This window comes from Bos indicus x Bos taurus, chromosome 24, assembly GCF_003369695.1.
Source record: "Bos indicus x Bos taurus breed Angus x Brahman F1 hybrid chromosome 24, Bos_hybrid_MaternalHap_v2.0, whole genome shotgun sequence".
In the NCBI taxonomy this organism is placed as follows: Eukaryota; Metazoa; Chordata; class Mammalia; order Artiodactyla; family Bovidae; genus Bos; species Bos indicus x Bos taurus.
This window is the reverse complement of record NC_040099.1, coordinates 26,220,676-26,237,377: the sequence shown is the minus strand read 5'-3', so window position 1 is coordinate 26,237,377 and position 16,702 is coordinate 26,220,676. Positions and strand designations below refer to the sequence as shown.

Here is a 16,702-nt window from a genome sequence, read left to right as displayed (position 1 = left end):
CTACAGCGATATGAGAGGAATGTGTGGAAAAGTTGAGACATTGAAGACTTGAGGGAGAATTTTTAAAAGAGGAAGAAGCAAGAGCTGTAGGGAAGCCGGAGAGAGGAATTTAGCATAAGCCCAGAGATCAGTCGGATAAGGCAATGGCACCCCACTCCAGTACTCTTGCCTGGAGAATCCCATGGATGGAGGAGGCTGGTAGGCTGCAATCCATGGGGTCGCTAAGAGTTGGACACAACTGAACAACTTCACTTTCACTTTTCACTTTCATGCACTGGAGAAGGAAATGGCAACCCACTCCAGTGTTCTTGCCTGGAGAATCCCAGGGATGGGGAAGCCTGGTGGGCTGTCATCTGTGGGGTCACACAGAGTCGGACACGACTGAAGTGACTTAGCAGCAGCAGCAACAGAGATCAGTGCTCACAGAAGACAGATTTCTCATATGGAAGCAGGTGGGGTGGGGAAGGTCCAAAGGGAATGAGTTGATATAGATTTTTTTAAAAGGTAAAGAGCAAAAACAAATAAACAATAAACATACTTTAGTACAATCTCAGTTCATATTAAAAAAAAAAAATACGTGGAGTTACCCTGACCAGCTTCAAAAGAAATGAATGGAAAAGACCCCATTACACATTTATTTTCTACCACAATGATGATACAGAGCCTCTCTAAACACCATGAAACATTTGCTCTCTCGCTTATTTTTATCTCCTCTGCAACAGAGGAAAATGTGGAATAAAATCATATCCAAAATCTCTCATTCCAGACTAATTTTTATCCCATCAATGAACAAATCATTTGTCAACTGCAATATAAAATGTAAAAATAATGGACTTCATATTCATATTACTTCTCTTCTTTTCACCTGACTTTGACCTAAAAGCATATCTTGACAAAGGGACAAAGGAAGCTGAGGTCTTTAAAGATAGTCTTTAATTGGATGAAGTCAAATTAACAATGGTTTCAACTTTACCAAATCAATCAATGTATATGAGCCACTTCTCATTAATTTAGAAAAAGCTGAAATGCCTAAAACGTCTTCCAAAATCACTTCTAAAATCTTATTTTGCAAGCTATGGTATAATAATTTATGTTTACTGTAATTAACATTTATTTTACAGAGGCACAAAGTTCAAGTGTATGTTACAGTAAAATTATATTTTATGTAATAAGAGGATTCCATTCCTGATCTTTGTGCTCACATTCCAATTTTGCAGGGCTCATGCTGCTGCTGCTGATAAGTCACTTCAGTCGTGTCCGACTCTGTGCGACCCCCATAGACAGCAGCCCACCAGGCTCCTCTGTCCCTGGGATTCTCCAGGCAAGAATACTGGAGTGGGCTGCCATTTCCTTCTCCAATGCATGCATGCATGCTAACTCGCTTCAGTCTTGTCCAACTCTGTGCGACCCCATGTACAGCAGTCCACCAGGCTCCCCTGTCCATGGGATTATCTAGGCAAGAATACTGGAGTGGGTTGCCATTTCCTTCTCCGTGCAGGGCTCACAGAAATGACTTTACATTTTACATGATTTTGTGGATTCACAGTATTTGTTATTCTAATTTTATAGTATCAGAAAACTAATCCCCAAGTACTGTTAGTTTCCTGTAGAAAGATACAACGTTTTTAGGATTGTGTGTGCTGAGTTGCTTCAGTTATGTCTGACTCTTTGCACACCATGGACTGTAGCCTGCCAGGCCCCTCTGTCCATGGGATTCTCCAGGCAAGAAACTGGAGTGGGTTGCCACGTCCTCCTCGAAGGGATCTTCCCAACCCAAGGACTGAACCAGAATCTCTTATGTCTCCGACATTGGCAGGCAGGTTCTCTAATACTAGCGCCACCAGGGAAGCCCTTTTAGGACTGTCTATGAGGAAATAAAGTATATTATCTCTATAATGAACTTTCCTGCTGAAGTGAGTATTTTTTAAGATATATGAATAAATAAATTGAAACTGATTTTACTAAAGTAATTTTCTTCACTAAAATGAATGGTTATTTAATTTTAATAAAGTACAGTCATATATTTTCTATGACTAAATTATTTTATAATGCTGCTGCTGCTAAGTCGCTTCAGTCGTGTCCGGCTCTGTGAGACCCCATAGACGGGAAGCCCACCAGGCTCCCCTGTCCCTGGGATTCTCCAGGCAAGAACACTGGAGTGGGTTGCCATTTCCTTCTCCAATGCATGAAAGTGAGAAGTGAAAGGGAAGTCGCTCAGTCGTGTCCGACTCTTAGCGACCCCATGGACTACAGCCTACCATGCTCCTCCATCCATGGGATTTTCCAGGCAAGAGTACTGGAGTGGGGTGCCATTTCCTTCTCCGAAATTATTTTATACTTACATACAAAACTGAAGGTGCTACTGGAAAGCAAACTTGAGTTAATAAATTATAACCAACCCCTCAATACTTGTCATCTGGGGAGCAAAAAACTTTGAATGTACATTGTTAATTTTAAAACAGAGGCTGCACATGATTGAGAGTCTACATAGCCAGCTTAAACACAAAGTCCTTACCTTTGTCTGAGGCAATGATTGAAATATTATATACACCACTTCTGGCTTCTCTATCGAGTCTTTTCAAAATTGTGATTACTCCTGAGTTTTCATCCACATCGACCCACCCTTCTGGATCACTTGATTTCTTATACCTGTGAATAATGACGAGTTAAAATAGCAAAACAGATCATAAGTCAAATTACAATCCTAGTATCAAAATAAATTATACATTTTAAACAGTGAAAGTTGCTCAGGCGTGTCTGACTCTTTTTGACCCCATGGACTGTGGATTTCTCCAGGCCAGAATACTGGAGTAGGTAGCCTTTCCCTTCTCCAGGGGATCTTCCAACCCAGGGATTGAATCCAGGTCTTCCCCACTGCAGGCAGATTCTTTACCAGCTGAGCCACCAGGGAAGCCCAATGTATACAGAAATTTTTTTTTTCTTTTCTAAGAAAAAAAGCATGGTCAATTTGACGTCCACTAAAATAGAATTACAAGTACCTTATGCCACTGCTACTTCCTGTTTCCGGGTCGTATGCTTTATAACCAATGGTCTTTGTTCCCACTGGTACGTTTTCTTTAATTCGAACAGTTTGTACCCGAGGGTCACACTCAGGGCCCTCATCCTGATTTTGGACATTAACAGTGACTGTTGCCATGTTCGTGGTGGATCTGGAAGTACCAGTATATGGAGCTTCATTAACTACACCAATTTCCAGGGTCACCTGCTGTTTTTCTTCATAATTCAGTGGCTACAAAAGCAAGCATGTTGAAAATGAGATCAAGATGCAGTATTTGGCCATGTGAACTAGTGTGTAACTACTTAGCTTTGGGAATGTGTACTAAGTGCTGGCTCAGGAAGAGTCATGAAAATACTAAATGTATACCCGCAAATGTGCTGATTCAGTATTTGGGTAGAGCCAGCAAAAAAAAAAAAAAAAAAATCCCTCAATTGCAAATTTAACACAATATCACAGGTCCTAATGGCAATTTCAGATCGTATTTAATGAACTATTATTATTTGAAATATTACTTTTGGGACTCCATGCCCCAATCAACAGTAACTTACTATTCCATCAGTTTGGGCACAGTTTATCCTATCCACCTGCGATGAAAACAAATATCTATATCTTGTTTAAGGTAGAAAAGGTGGGTCAAATTTTATAAGATGTTTTTAAGAGACAAGAAAATAGAAAGATCATGGGCATTACACTTTCTTTTTCTACCTTTTCTACCCCTGCTACTGGTACTGCTAAGTCGCTTCAGTCGTGTCCGACTCTGCGACCCCACAGACTGCAGCCCACCAGGCTCGCCCATCCCTGGGATTCTCCAGGCAAGAACACTGGAGTGGGTTGCCATTTCCTTCTCCAATGCATGAAAGTGAAAAGTGAAAGTGAAGTCGCTCAGTCGTGTCCGACTCTTAGTGACCCCATGGACTGCAGCCCTCCAGGCTCCTCAGTCCATGGGATTTTCCAGGCAAGAGTACTGGAGGGGGGTGCTATTGCCTTCTCCGCTGGACCCTCTTAAATAAGGCGCTAATCACATTCGTAAGGACTCCACCCTTATGATCTAGGCCCCTCCCATACACTCCACCTTCTAATACCATTGAAGTGAAGTGAAGTCATATCCGACTCTTTGCGACTCCATGGACTGTAGCCTATCAGGCTCTTCCGACCATGGGATTTTCCAGGCAAGAGTGCTGGAGTTACCCTTTTAAAAATGGGTAGTACCAACTTTAATAGAAGGTGTTAATTTTATTTTGCCTGATTCATAGCTGTATTGAAAATGGGTGAAACCATTTCCCAGAAGACAGAATTTTTTTTCCTTTATTTTTTAATTGGAGGAAAATTGCTTTATAATGTTGTGTTGGTTTCTGCACTACAACAACTTCAGAATCAGTCATAACTATACATACATCCCCTCCCTCTTGAGCCTCCCCTCCCTCCCTCCCCCCCATCCCACCCCTCAAGGTTATCACAGAGTGCCAAGCTGGGCTCCCTGTGCTGTCAAGTCTTAGATTTCACAGAGATAAATTTCCTTTCTATAATGCCAAGGATTAGGGCAGGGTTGGATGAAGAAAGAAACAAGATTTAAGGGACAATCCCTCTGCTATTTGAAGCAGAAATTAACCCACAGACTGCAGCTAATTTTCATCACAGTAAGAAAAACCAATCATCATTTTTAACCCATTCTCCTTGTGAATGAAGAAAAGGGAAACCAGAAACCCAGGATAGAATCATGTTCTAGTAAAAGATGCAACAGAACCATAGGCTCCTATGGTTTTGTCCAAAGCCAGAGCTCAGATGACTTTATGGGTTAACTCTGCCACCTGAATTAGCAGTGATGTCTCCTAAGATAATCAGAGATTATTAGAAAGAGGTTTTGGAAGTATTTACATTTTGAATGGTTGAGGACTCCTGTTCCAAACCAGGAAGTAAAGAACATAATGTACACTGTATCCAAAAGTAAAGATCTATAAAACAGCTTCCCTATGAGTCTGACCAAGAATAACTCATTATTTGGGAAATTCAGTAATGAAGTAGCAGCTCCTTGACACAGCGATAGAAAGAATGGACTAGGAAAGCCTGGCAGTGTCTCACTGTTGCCAAAACTGTGCTGGCTTTTTAATTGTTAAGAGATAACTGGTTAAAACAAAAAAAGGAAAAAAAAAAAAAAAAAAAACCCAGAGATACTCGTTACAAAGTGGGTACTATATCTTATTAATTGAACATACATATATATAATAATTCTAAACTATCATATCTTTTCAAAATGTTCCCCAAAATGAGTACAATCATCCCACTATATACATGAAGAACACAGCATTTACATTTACTTAACTGTCTATTTTAGATCTACATTTACTAGAATTCCTTTCTTTTCATCAAGCTCTAGTATACTAATCTTTCATATTATAAGCTGCAAATAACTAATCTGCTGATTTATTCTTACCTTAACCACACACAGAACTCCTTCATTGGTTTGGGAATCTGTTACAATTTTAAAATTTCCATCTTCATTACCCTTTAAAATGGTATAATTGGCCCTCCAATTAGCAGTATTAATTAAGTCCTTATCCCGAACGGCAACACGTAAGATTTCCACATCAATTCTATTCTCCTCCACTGATGCCACATACTAAAATAACAAAAAATGACAAAAGAAGTTTAATTAGTAACTCTCACAAAAGCAGAACATCATGTAAAGTAAGCCTGGCTCTTCTAATTTCCAAAAATTATGTTTGAAAAGTGTAAGTGAAAGTTGCTCAGTCGTGTTGGACTCTTTGTGACCCCATGGACTATATATACCGTCCTGGCCTTGAGTGGAGTGGAGTGGGTAACCTTTCCCTTCTCCAGGGGATCTTCCCAACCCACGGATCAAATCCAGGCCTCCTGCATTACAGGCGGATTCTTTACCAGCTGAGCCACAAGGAAAGCCCAAGAGTACTAGAGTGGGTAGCCCATCCCTTCTCCAGGGGATCTTCCCGACCCAGGAATCAAACTGGGGTCTCCTGCATTGCAGGCGGATTCTTTACCAACTGAGCTTTCAGGGAAGCCCAAAACTATATTTACGTGATTTTAAACCCTAAGTCCAAACTACTTAGATATGGCTGGGAATACTTCATTTGAAATCATGGGGCATGAAGGGAGATGTGCATATTTAGCAATTAACTCTGCCTTTTACATTTTCTTATATTAAAATCACACACTTACAGAAGAACGGGTGAATGTTGGCAAGTTGTCATTCACATCTTCAATATTAATGATGCAAATTGCAGTTGTCTGCAAACCAAAATACTGACCATCCATGTCTTGCACTTTAATTTTCAGCTGGTATTTATCAATTAGCTGGAAAGAAAGTAAGAATTTAATTACTGAGTGAAAGTAACATTATAAATGAAATCATAACTTATTCTATAATTTTCCCTGCATTGAAAATTTAAGAAGTACACTATTAGACTTTATAGTTTTCATATACTGGCAGAGGAATAATTTCCACATACTAATTTTCAATTAATTTATGCAAATATAATAGTTTCTCAAATTTAAAGTGCTACTCATAGAATCAAGTTGGTTTCTGCATTACTTAACAGAAAGAAAAAATATTGTCATAGCCACTTAAAATTGCCTAGTAATTAATCAAAATCTTTATCTCCTATTCAAAGTACATTCTTACATTCAAAAATACATTAACAGTGACTCTATACCAGTCTTATAATAAAGCAATAACATATCCTCTTGTAAAAGTGGTGGATTTTAAATATTTACTTGACATTTATTAAAAGATCATTAAATTAGCATAAGAAGAAAGTTCTGGGGCTTTGTAAAATTTTCTTTTTTCTCTTCATGGAAAATAGTGTCTTTTTTTTAAGGATTTTCCATTCTTTAGAGATTGCAGACTCATCACTAGTTTAAGTGATGAGTCTTTCTTGAGATACACAGATAATGGTCTCATCTGTCACAAGTATTGAGATATTGAAGGATTAACAGCATCTCTAATAATAATGCCACCTAGACTGAACATTAGGAAGCTTGGGTTCTATTCCCAAGTTCAAAAACAGCAAATGTAATCTTTGGCAGTTGGGAAAGTCTTTTCCCTTAGTTTTCCTCTTCTGTAAAATGATAATAATAACATCTTTGCTAAGTAATTGACCTTTTATAAGACAAAAAATATATAAAATACTTCCTAACCTTCCATCTAGAATAGTTGCCATTCTCTTAAAAAACCAAATTGAACCGGGGTCTCCTGCATCGCAGGCAGATTCTTTACCAACTGAGCTATCAGGGAAGCCCTTTCCTTCCTTTAGACTTCTTAAACTTTCTAGTCCTCATGCACTGGACTCAATATTACCTAAAATAAAACTATTAATAATATTTCTCTCAATGGCTATAGTTGTTACACTTCTGATTTTTCCTGATTTACTCCTCTCTCATAATCAATCACATATGTAGAGTTGAAACAATTAATGGTCTTCTTTTATTCAAAATTTTTAAAAGCTCAGACTAGTATACTTCTAGGAGGAAATATGGATTCTATTTGTAGCAAACTATGATTTATTGGGAATGATCAACTGGCAGATAACACAAAGACAGAAATGAAGGTTGGGACTTAAATATCAACCTATCATTATCTTCAGATGGAAGAAAAGTTCTGATGCTTAAAGAGATTAAATCGTGGAAGGCCAACAGAAAAAAAAATCAGAAACCTGGGATCAGAACGTGAGTCCAGAGCTTTCTTGGGTAAAAGAACTCTAAGACTCCTTCATTAGTCAAATGTTCTCAAGTGTTTTATCAGAATAATCTATTTAAGACTCGACGATAAAAGAAAATTTGGTTTATAACCTGCTCTTCCTGAGCATCCAAATTCCATGAAGAATCTCTATAATCTGTAGACCTGTGACAGCAATCCATTCATTTAGCAAATGATACCCCATTCTTCACTGGCACGTGCATGCATGCATGCTTGCCCAGTCGATTCAGTGTCTGACTCTTGTGACCCTAGGGACCATAGCCCACCAGGCTCCTCTGTCCATGGGATTCTCCAGGCATGAACTCTGGAGTGGGTTGCCAGTTCCTACTCCAGGCAATCTTCCTGACCCAGGGATTGAACCCACTCTGCATTACAGATGGATTCTTCACCCCTGAGCCACCCAGGAAGCCCCTTCACTGGCACAGACTCATTTTAAGAATGTATAAATTATAAACAGTAAAAATGAATTAAAAATAAAAATTAAAATAATAGAATTAAAATAATAAAATTGAATTTAAAAATTGAAATTTTACTTAGGAATGTCCTTGCAAATGCAGTAAAAATGATCAATTTTAACCACTGTTATTAAATCTCAGCCTTCAGTCCACATGAAAAAATGGGAGGTATATATAAAAGCCCTTCTGCATAATATTATATGATTTTCTTCCAAGGAAAAGTACTTTCAGGATTGTTTGATTTAGAAGCTAAGCTGTTTTTACATAAAAGACACCTAAGGTTATTCAATTTGGGATCTGGAAGACATTTTGACGTACATAAGGCAAATCTGTCACTTAAAGAAAAGGCTATCTGATGCAAATGATCGACTGGAGCTTTCAAGCAAAAATAAGGATTCTAGAAAACTTTTATGAACTACTGTGGTATTAATGGAGATGAGTAGGAGATTGTTTTAATATTGTTTAATTAAATGTGTCAATATTTGGAGGATCTGCATAACTCGGTGAGCCAGTACTTCCCATATGACCAGTGCATGATGTTACAAGACCTCACGTGGTAAATAAACTAGTCACTTTTAGTACAAGACAGTGGATCCTGATGTGACAAAGTATGAAAGTTCACAGACAAGGCTTCTTAAGAGTGCACACTGCAAAAAACATTTACGAACCTACCACCTGTCAAGCTTTGGTGTAGTATATCAAAGAAGACTATCCACAATGATCTGGAATTACTATTAAAACACTCCTTTCTATTCTAACTTCAGGTCATCTTGGATTTTCTTTATATACCTTGACTAAAACGATATAGCAGACTGAATGCAGGATATATGAAAACTAATCACTCTTACATTAAGTCAGGTATTAAACAGATTTGGAAAATGTATAATAATGCTACTCCTCATTCAATTGTTTGTTTTGGAAATGTAGTTATTTTTATAAAAATATTATTTATATTAACATGTAATATCTTAAATGGGTAAGTAAATATATATTTTTTAACTTCTATCAGTTTTAAACATTTTTGGATTAAACAGTGATAAATATAAGCCACATAAACAAAAGCCTGGAATTGTCAATAAAATTTAAGACTGTAAAGAGCTCCTGAGACCAGAAAACTTGCAAACCACTTCCTTAATCCATGGGAGAGGAAATGAAATTAATACAGAGTTTTAGGAATCAAAGAGAAACCTGACAAACACATATTACTATATTTTAAAATTAAGGATTATAAATGTAGGAAGTAGGCCAGATAAGTACTATAAGAATTCAAATAAATAAATGCTAACAGTTGAGTAACAGTTGAATAACAAAATGAGTAATTACTAAACTAGGATAGCTGCAGGGACAATGGATAGATGTGAATATAAGATCATTGTGGAGCTAATATCAACATGCTTTGGAAAGTAATTTGACTTGGAAGAGGAGACATCAAATACAATTTTGAGAACACAAAGCCAAGGTGAAAATAGAAAAATCACTAAAGGAAAAGAATATTCTAATGTCATGTTAACTAAAAGCATGGGAAAGAGAGCATGTTCAGAAGGAAAGAAGAATTCTAGATATCCTGCATCTTAGGTAGCTGTGAAATGTTCAAATAAGAATTCCTGTCAGTCAACTGAAAATGTTGAATCAGAGATCAGCAAGAGATAAACTTTCATTTAATCTATGTAAGGGGAAAATGTAGATGAGATTGCTAATGAAGTTACACAGATAGAAAGAGAAGCATTGTTATCTGTAGATAAGAAACTTCCACAAATTCCAAGTTTTACTGTACAATTACAACATTTCTTATTTTTTTCCAACTACAAATATGTTTATATTAGGAAATTTGATTTTATAAATCATATAATTCAGGAGAGAATGAATTAGCAGTTCAAAATCAGCATGCTGCAAGATTAATGACCTCCATCAACCTACCTAAAATAATTTTTGTTAGATTCACAATATGCTTTTCAAAAGCTTATCTGCAGGTGATAATACAGAGAAACATAGGTACTACCAAAAGAGCCAACTCATTAGAAAAGACCCTGATGCTGAGAAAGATTGAGGGCAGGACGAGAAGGGGACGACAGAGGATGGATGAGACAGTTGGATGGCATCACTGACTCAATGGACATGAGTTTGAGCAAGCTCCAGGAGGTGGTGAAGGACAGGGAAGCCTGGCGTTGGCATGCTGCACTCCATGGGATCGCAGAGTTGAACACGACTAAGTGACTGAACAATAACAAATCAGGTTTTATTTGTTAATATTTGTTACCTCTCTGTCTAGCTTAGATGACGATGTGGTGATCACGCCTGTAGTTGGATGCATAGAAAAGAGGGTGGGTAATGCTGGAAACTGCTCAATGATGGAGTACTTCAGACGCGTGTGGAGTGTGTCAGGCTCATCTTGGTCTGTTGCACAAACCTGTCCCACGGTAGTACCTACATACACAAAAATCCTCTTTACTTTCCAAAACCTTTACAGTTTCAACTTTCCCTTTGACTCCTATCTATCACAAAAAAGTTTCACACGACAAAATTAATAATAAGAATAGCATTTGTACATTTTCAGGATTCCATATAAAGTATCACTTCTTTTTAAATATCCCAATGTTCCAACATTTTGAAATTTGGTGACCATATCCATATTTACTACGTTTACTGTATAATTTTATAAATGTTGATAATATCCCCCCATGGCCTTAGTATTTCTTAACTAAAGAATTCCAATTATTCTTTAAGCTTTTTCTATTTATAAGCCTGCACTTAAATTGATCATATGGGTCAGTTTTGCTCTGAAAATTCTTAGCTTACTTAGATCTTTCTAGAGGAAGACTAAAAATCTAATTCTAACTCCTAGTTGAAATGGTCCATTTTTCAAGAGATTAAGAAAATTTATTCTCCAAGACCTTTTTAACAATGCCCAGAATGCATGTGTGCATGCAGGCTAAGTCACATCAGTCATGTACAACTCTTGCGACCTATGGGCTACAGCCCAGCTGGCTCCCCTGTCCATGGGATTCTCTAGGCCAGAATACTGGAGTGGAAAAAAAAAAAGAATACTGGAGTGGGTTGCCATGCCCTTCTCCAGGGGATCTTCCCGGTACAGGGATTGAACTCACATATCTTACATCTCCTGCCTTAGTAGGCAGGTTCTTTACCACTAGGGTCACCTGAGAAGCCCAGTGATGCCCAGAATACAGTCTATCATTTAATCACTATAGAATATCAGCAGGTCTCTTCAAGGCTAAGACTTCTACTGCTCAATAACTTCTTTTCAGAAAAAAAATATTCTTAGAATATTTAGAAAATATGGCCTCTTCAAAGTATTTATCTCACACAGAAAGGCAAAATAACATTGAGGCACTGTGCTTGGCATTCAAGGTATACTGCACTTCACTTAACCTTGTGTGTTAATATCTCATGTTACAGATGAAGAAACCAAAGCTTGTCAAGATAGGAAACTTGCCCAAGGTCACAGCACACAGCTAGCAAAAGGCAGAGTAAAATGCCTCCCAGAGCCACCCGTCTGGCAAGTCCCTTGCTCTTGGCAGCAGGCTATGCTACCTCCCAGTGGCCAGAATGAAAGTCAACTCATGAACGGAAACACTAAGTTGCCGTGCATTGCCAAGGTGGGGACTCACCAACTTTGCTGTTTTCAAAAACTTCAAAACTGTAACTTGTTTCTGTAAAAATTGGGGCGTTATCATTTTCATCCTCAATTCTGATGACCAAGGTCAATGGATATTCTGGAGTATATCCATCCGGAGTTGTTGCGAAGGCAACTAGCTGTGAAGAGAGTAACATTGAAAAAAAAAGCGAAAATAAATTATGGTTCAAACTTGCTTATGCTTTGCCTTTCATTTGGAGACTGTTGAGCATCACAGTGTGGGTTTTACCATGTTACTACTTTTGAATGTGAGCATAATCTTAATGCCACAAGAGATGGCTAATTTCATGGTGTACTATAGCATTTTATAATATAGCTAATATAATAACATAGATAAATTCAGTTTCCTCACCATTCTGTATTGTTGTTCATGAGTATAATGGTTATTATTATTATTTTCTTGAAAGGATCCTGAGAACTATTTTGTTTTGCTTGAAAGTTTCAAGTGCATGTATTTTAAATACAATTCTCTGGATTTTTTATAACTGAATTCTTAGGATTCCAAACTCCCCAGGTGCAGTCAACTGAGATACTATTTTATTTTCTAATTAGAATTTTAGCCATATTGATGGCTATATTTAGATAACTGTCTTCATAATAATTGTTTAATTTAAAAAGGGGAGTCAGAAATGGACCAAATGGCCATACATTGTGTCTAGAATGCAATTGATTCTTTTGATCATACAATATCAATTTAAATTCCATATTATCTCCTAACAGCTGTCATAGAAAGAACAGACCATCACAGGTACTTAGAAGGCCATGTCGTAGTAATTTTAAAACTAAAGAATTAATTCATCCAAAAACATATAACTAAAGTTGAGTTAGGCAAAATGACCAGTTCCTGTGGGAAATTCAATACAACATTAGGTTAAATTCTTACATAGTAACAGTCATCCCACAATGGGAGGTTGCCTAGATGATGAAATGCCTTGTTATCCTAGTTAAGCACTGTCCACACTCCTTACTTGCTCACAAATTAATTGTCTCTCATTGCAAAGGTTCTGAGGCTTAACTTCAGAGCTTGACTTATCTCCTATGGCATCACTCTCAGTACCATAAAGAGGTTCACAGATCTTTTCTGCCAAATAAATAACTACTTTCAAAGTGGTGCTCTTTTTTCTTTTGAAAACAGAAATAGTAAAACCGTAATTCCCAGAACAATTTAATAAAACTGAAGACTATTTATTTTATAAAATTCTTTTTGCTTCCAGGCAACTATCAGGTCCATACAATACTACCAGAGCACAGATGAGAAATTCAGGAGACAGAAAAGAGTAATTGAATTGAGGAAGAGAGGCAATATAGCCAAGCTTAATGTTACTAACACAATATGTAAACGTTACCTCAAATAATGGATATGTTTCACGATCTATAGAAGCAGTACAAAACAGGTTTCCAGTATCTCTCTCTACATAAAATAAATTGCGAGGTTCTTTGTCAACTCCAGGCCCACTTATGGAATAGTAAATAGTGTAGTTTTGGGCTGTATCAGATTGAATCTAGAAAGTAGACAATATATACATAAAAGACAAATTTTGTATTTCAGCAAAACTTTCATCTACATATTTACGCAATCACATTGATATTTTCATTACAATAAGTAATTACCCCCTTTAATTTATTACTATATATGAATAAAAGACAGCAATAGGAAAAGGAAGCCTAATAACTGAGAAATTCAAGAGCAAGGCATGAGGAAAATAATGAAGTAGCATCTTAGTTTTCCAGAATAACTAACGAATACTTTCAAAGGCTACATGTACCTACATGGATCAAGCATTCTGGACTTTTCTTGTCTTAGAAAACAAAGTATTCTGAGCATGAAAAGTTATCCTTTTATCAATTGTTTTAACACCTGAAGTTTTATTTTATCTAATGTAATATTTGAGACACTGGATTTAACGTATACTGTCTGCAGGGCAAACATCTGGAAAGTGATTTCCTTAATTAGTTTTCATTTCTCAGCATTGTCTTTATTATAGGGGTTGAACAGGATGAAAAAGAGTGAAAATATCTTGGTGAATGTGCTACTTTGATATTTGATTCAAAAAGAAAATTTTCTCTGGGATTTCCCCAGTGGTCCGACGGTCAAGACTTTGCCTTCAAATGCAGGGGGCACGTGTTCCATCCCTGGTCAGAGAACTAAGATTCTACATCAAAAAACATTTTTTTCCAAAGTATTTTCATCCTCTTAGTAGGATCCTGACTACCTATCAGAATGACTAACAATTATTTTCAAAAAAATTTTTTCCCAACTTTAAAATGCTCTTCTCTCGGTTGCACTGTATTTATTGCTGGGCTCTAAATAAGGTATCTCTCTCACTGATTAAAGAATTTGTGGAAAAGAAACCTAAGAGCTAGACTGAATGGTAGTGACCACTGATAGTGGAGAGAGGCACAAAGATTTGCTGAGGTTCCCACTGAAAGTTAAAAGAGAAAGAGAAAATGTGGACCCAGTGTGATTTAAACAGTGAACTCGAAAAGAAACCATGGAAAGGTGTACCATCTTTCCCTTTCATGGCATTTGACTTTTTATCGACAATTTCATCCTTTATTATGGAAGATGTTTGCGGGTTTTCTAGACTACGTCCAGGCTCTGAGATACACTTGATGATATGAAAATCCATTGAAGAAGCACGTGTTTGAGAGTGCTAGATGGGCTTCACAGCTTTATAAATGGCTTTTGCATGACTACAACTGCAAAAAAGTTTATGCAGGTATAGAGAGATGTATTTATACCATATATTGAAGCATATGATAGACACACTCATTCACTTATATATTCATATATACACATTTTAAAAAATAATTGCATACTTATTGTCCAAATTTTTAAAAGAGATGGAAACCATAGACTCTCACAGTGAAAAGAAAGTAAATTGTACCTGTTGAAGAAAAAGTGGGAATGGACCCAAGGAATTCTCAGGCACTGAGCAAGGAATAGGAGCCCATCTTCTCTTGGCACGTCTCAAAACTTTTTCCTGAGAATGCCTTTTCTTTAGTACCTCAATTTAGAAAACAACAACAACAACAAATAATCAAGTCAACAGCTACTTTATTTTTAAACCTGAAAAGTGATACATCTTTCTTCTCTCATTATCTCATGAGGATTAGCTGGGGAGGCGTAGGACCACGGTAGTGCTTGAAAACTAAACAAAATGTCAATACCACTAAAAAAAAAAGAAGAAGAAGAAAGCCCTGCCCTAACTGTTATCTCAGCAATCCTCTTGAGAAAATAACTTGGTGGGAACATAGAAGAGAGAGAGATGGAATCTGAAGCCTAGAAGCAAAACTGGAAAAAAAAAAAAATTACTGTTGCCACATTGCCATGCAGAAACACAGGAGAAGAGATATGCAAAGAACGTTAAGTGGATAGGTGCCCTTCTAAATTCAGCATAAGCATCTTCCACTCACCAGCAGCTAGGAAGAGCCAGGGGACCAACAGAGAAATCTGTGTCAGAAGGAGGAGAGAAACAGGGGGACAACTCTCAGACGGCCGTCATGAGTAATGGCCAGGGGCTGAACAGAAGTCATTTTGATCTTGGGTGTCACAAAGTCAAATGCGTGCATGAGATCTGAAATTTAACCTAAAATACCCTTCCATTTTCTAAGATTAAAAATTATGCCAAGATACATGAAACCTATCTCTGAAGGCCTCAGGTGTCAGAGCATAATTAACCACATGATGACCCTAGTACCGCTGCCCGAATAGGACATCACAGTAAGTCATTAACATGTCATACGAGCTCCTGAATCTTTAAAAGCTACATACTCCAAATTACATATGAACATCTTAAGCAATAATGTTTATTGTTTTGGATACCTACTCCACAGTGAAGATCAAGAAACACTGTTCCATGTTTAATCTCAAGTTCTCATTCTGTCCCATATGCCAACTTCTCCTTTTATGCCCCAAATAAAAGGAAATTATAACCTGGGATAACCTAGGTTGAACCACTCTTTTCCATTTCAACAGTTAACTTGAGTCATGGTTTTCCTTCTTCTTCAAGCTAAACTAACCCCATCTTTTCTGATTCACATCTTCTCTGGTCATGTGAGTTACACCTGAAGAAGTCAATTCATTATACTTCATTTTTATACTTTGGCATACCTTTGTTTGATGTTCTAAAAGGACAAGTATTTCCTTCTCTTCTTGGGTCTCTGTGTTGGAGAGCAATATGGTAAAAGAGCTCTTCTCTGAGGACAAAAGAATGGTATGTGTTGTATAGACTGAGCCATCTTCTAAGATTTGGAAATCAGGGTCACTTGAGTGAATGAGAGTTGCAGATTTAAAGCACTCCTTCAGGTTAACTGTAGAAAATGCACAGAGCAATCATTTGTGAGCTAAATCAAAGCAATATATAATTTTAACTGTAAGCTATGCATTTGAGGTGGAACAATCAAAAACTCTGACTACATTGACACTTGTAAATTTTGCATTTTTTAAAAGGACATATGAAACTACATGGTTAATTAAGTTGTTCTTAATTAAACATATCCACCATGTCTTTTACCGACTTCACATCCTTTTAAAAAAAGAGACATTTGTTCTTAAAGACATGTAAACTCCACAGTTTGAATATTAAACTCACACCAAAAGAAGTTTTTCTATATTAGCTGAAACTAGCCACAGAGCAACACAATAAAACACATAAAGTAAGTTAAATAGAACCTAGAAATTAAAACTGGAAGTTATTAAATTATTACTGAACTCTTTGCATCTGTTGTTAAATAGTCATCATATTCTGTCTCTACATTGATCCAATCTTTAGTTATACATTTGAGTTATATGAAAAAAATTAATTGATAAAAAAGCAATGAAAATGTTAGTCACTCAGTCATGT

The 16,702-nt window shown here is 37.0% G+C and overlaps 1 protein-coding gene across 3 annotated transcripts in view; it reads right to left on the bottom strand.

The window, feature by feature from the left end:
* The window catches only part of LOC113882757 (desmocollin-2), a 38,545-nt gene that overhangs the window by 12,271 nt on the left and 9,572 nt on the right, over positions 1-16,702 (bottom strand). For 2 of the 3 annotated variants that reach the window (XM_027525857.1, XM_027525859.1), the window contains exons 3-11: positions 15,970-16,169; positions 14,744-14,863; positions 13,202-13,357; positions 11,830-11,974; positions 10,461-10,627; positions 6,212-6,346; positions 5,451-5,636; positions 3,000-3,250; positions 2,516-2,649 (exon numbers count right to left, since the gene is read on the bottom strand). In XM_027525857.1, the coding sequence (XP_027381658.1) occupies positions 2,516-2,649; positions 3,000-3,250; positions 5,451-5,636; positions 6,212-6,346; positions 10,461-10,627; positions 11,830-11,974; positions 13,202-13,357; positions 14,744-14,863; positions 15,970-16,169 (1,494 nt within the window). The remainder of the gene's footprint in view (positions 1-2,515; positions 2,650-2,999; positions 3,251-5,450; positions 5,637-6,211; positions 6,347-10,460; positions 10,628-11,829; positions 11,975-13,201; positions 13,358-14,743; positions 14,864-15,969; positions 16,170-16,702) is intronic. The other variant, XM_027525858.1, reaches the window with a different exon arrangement.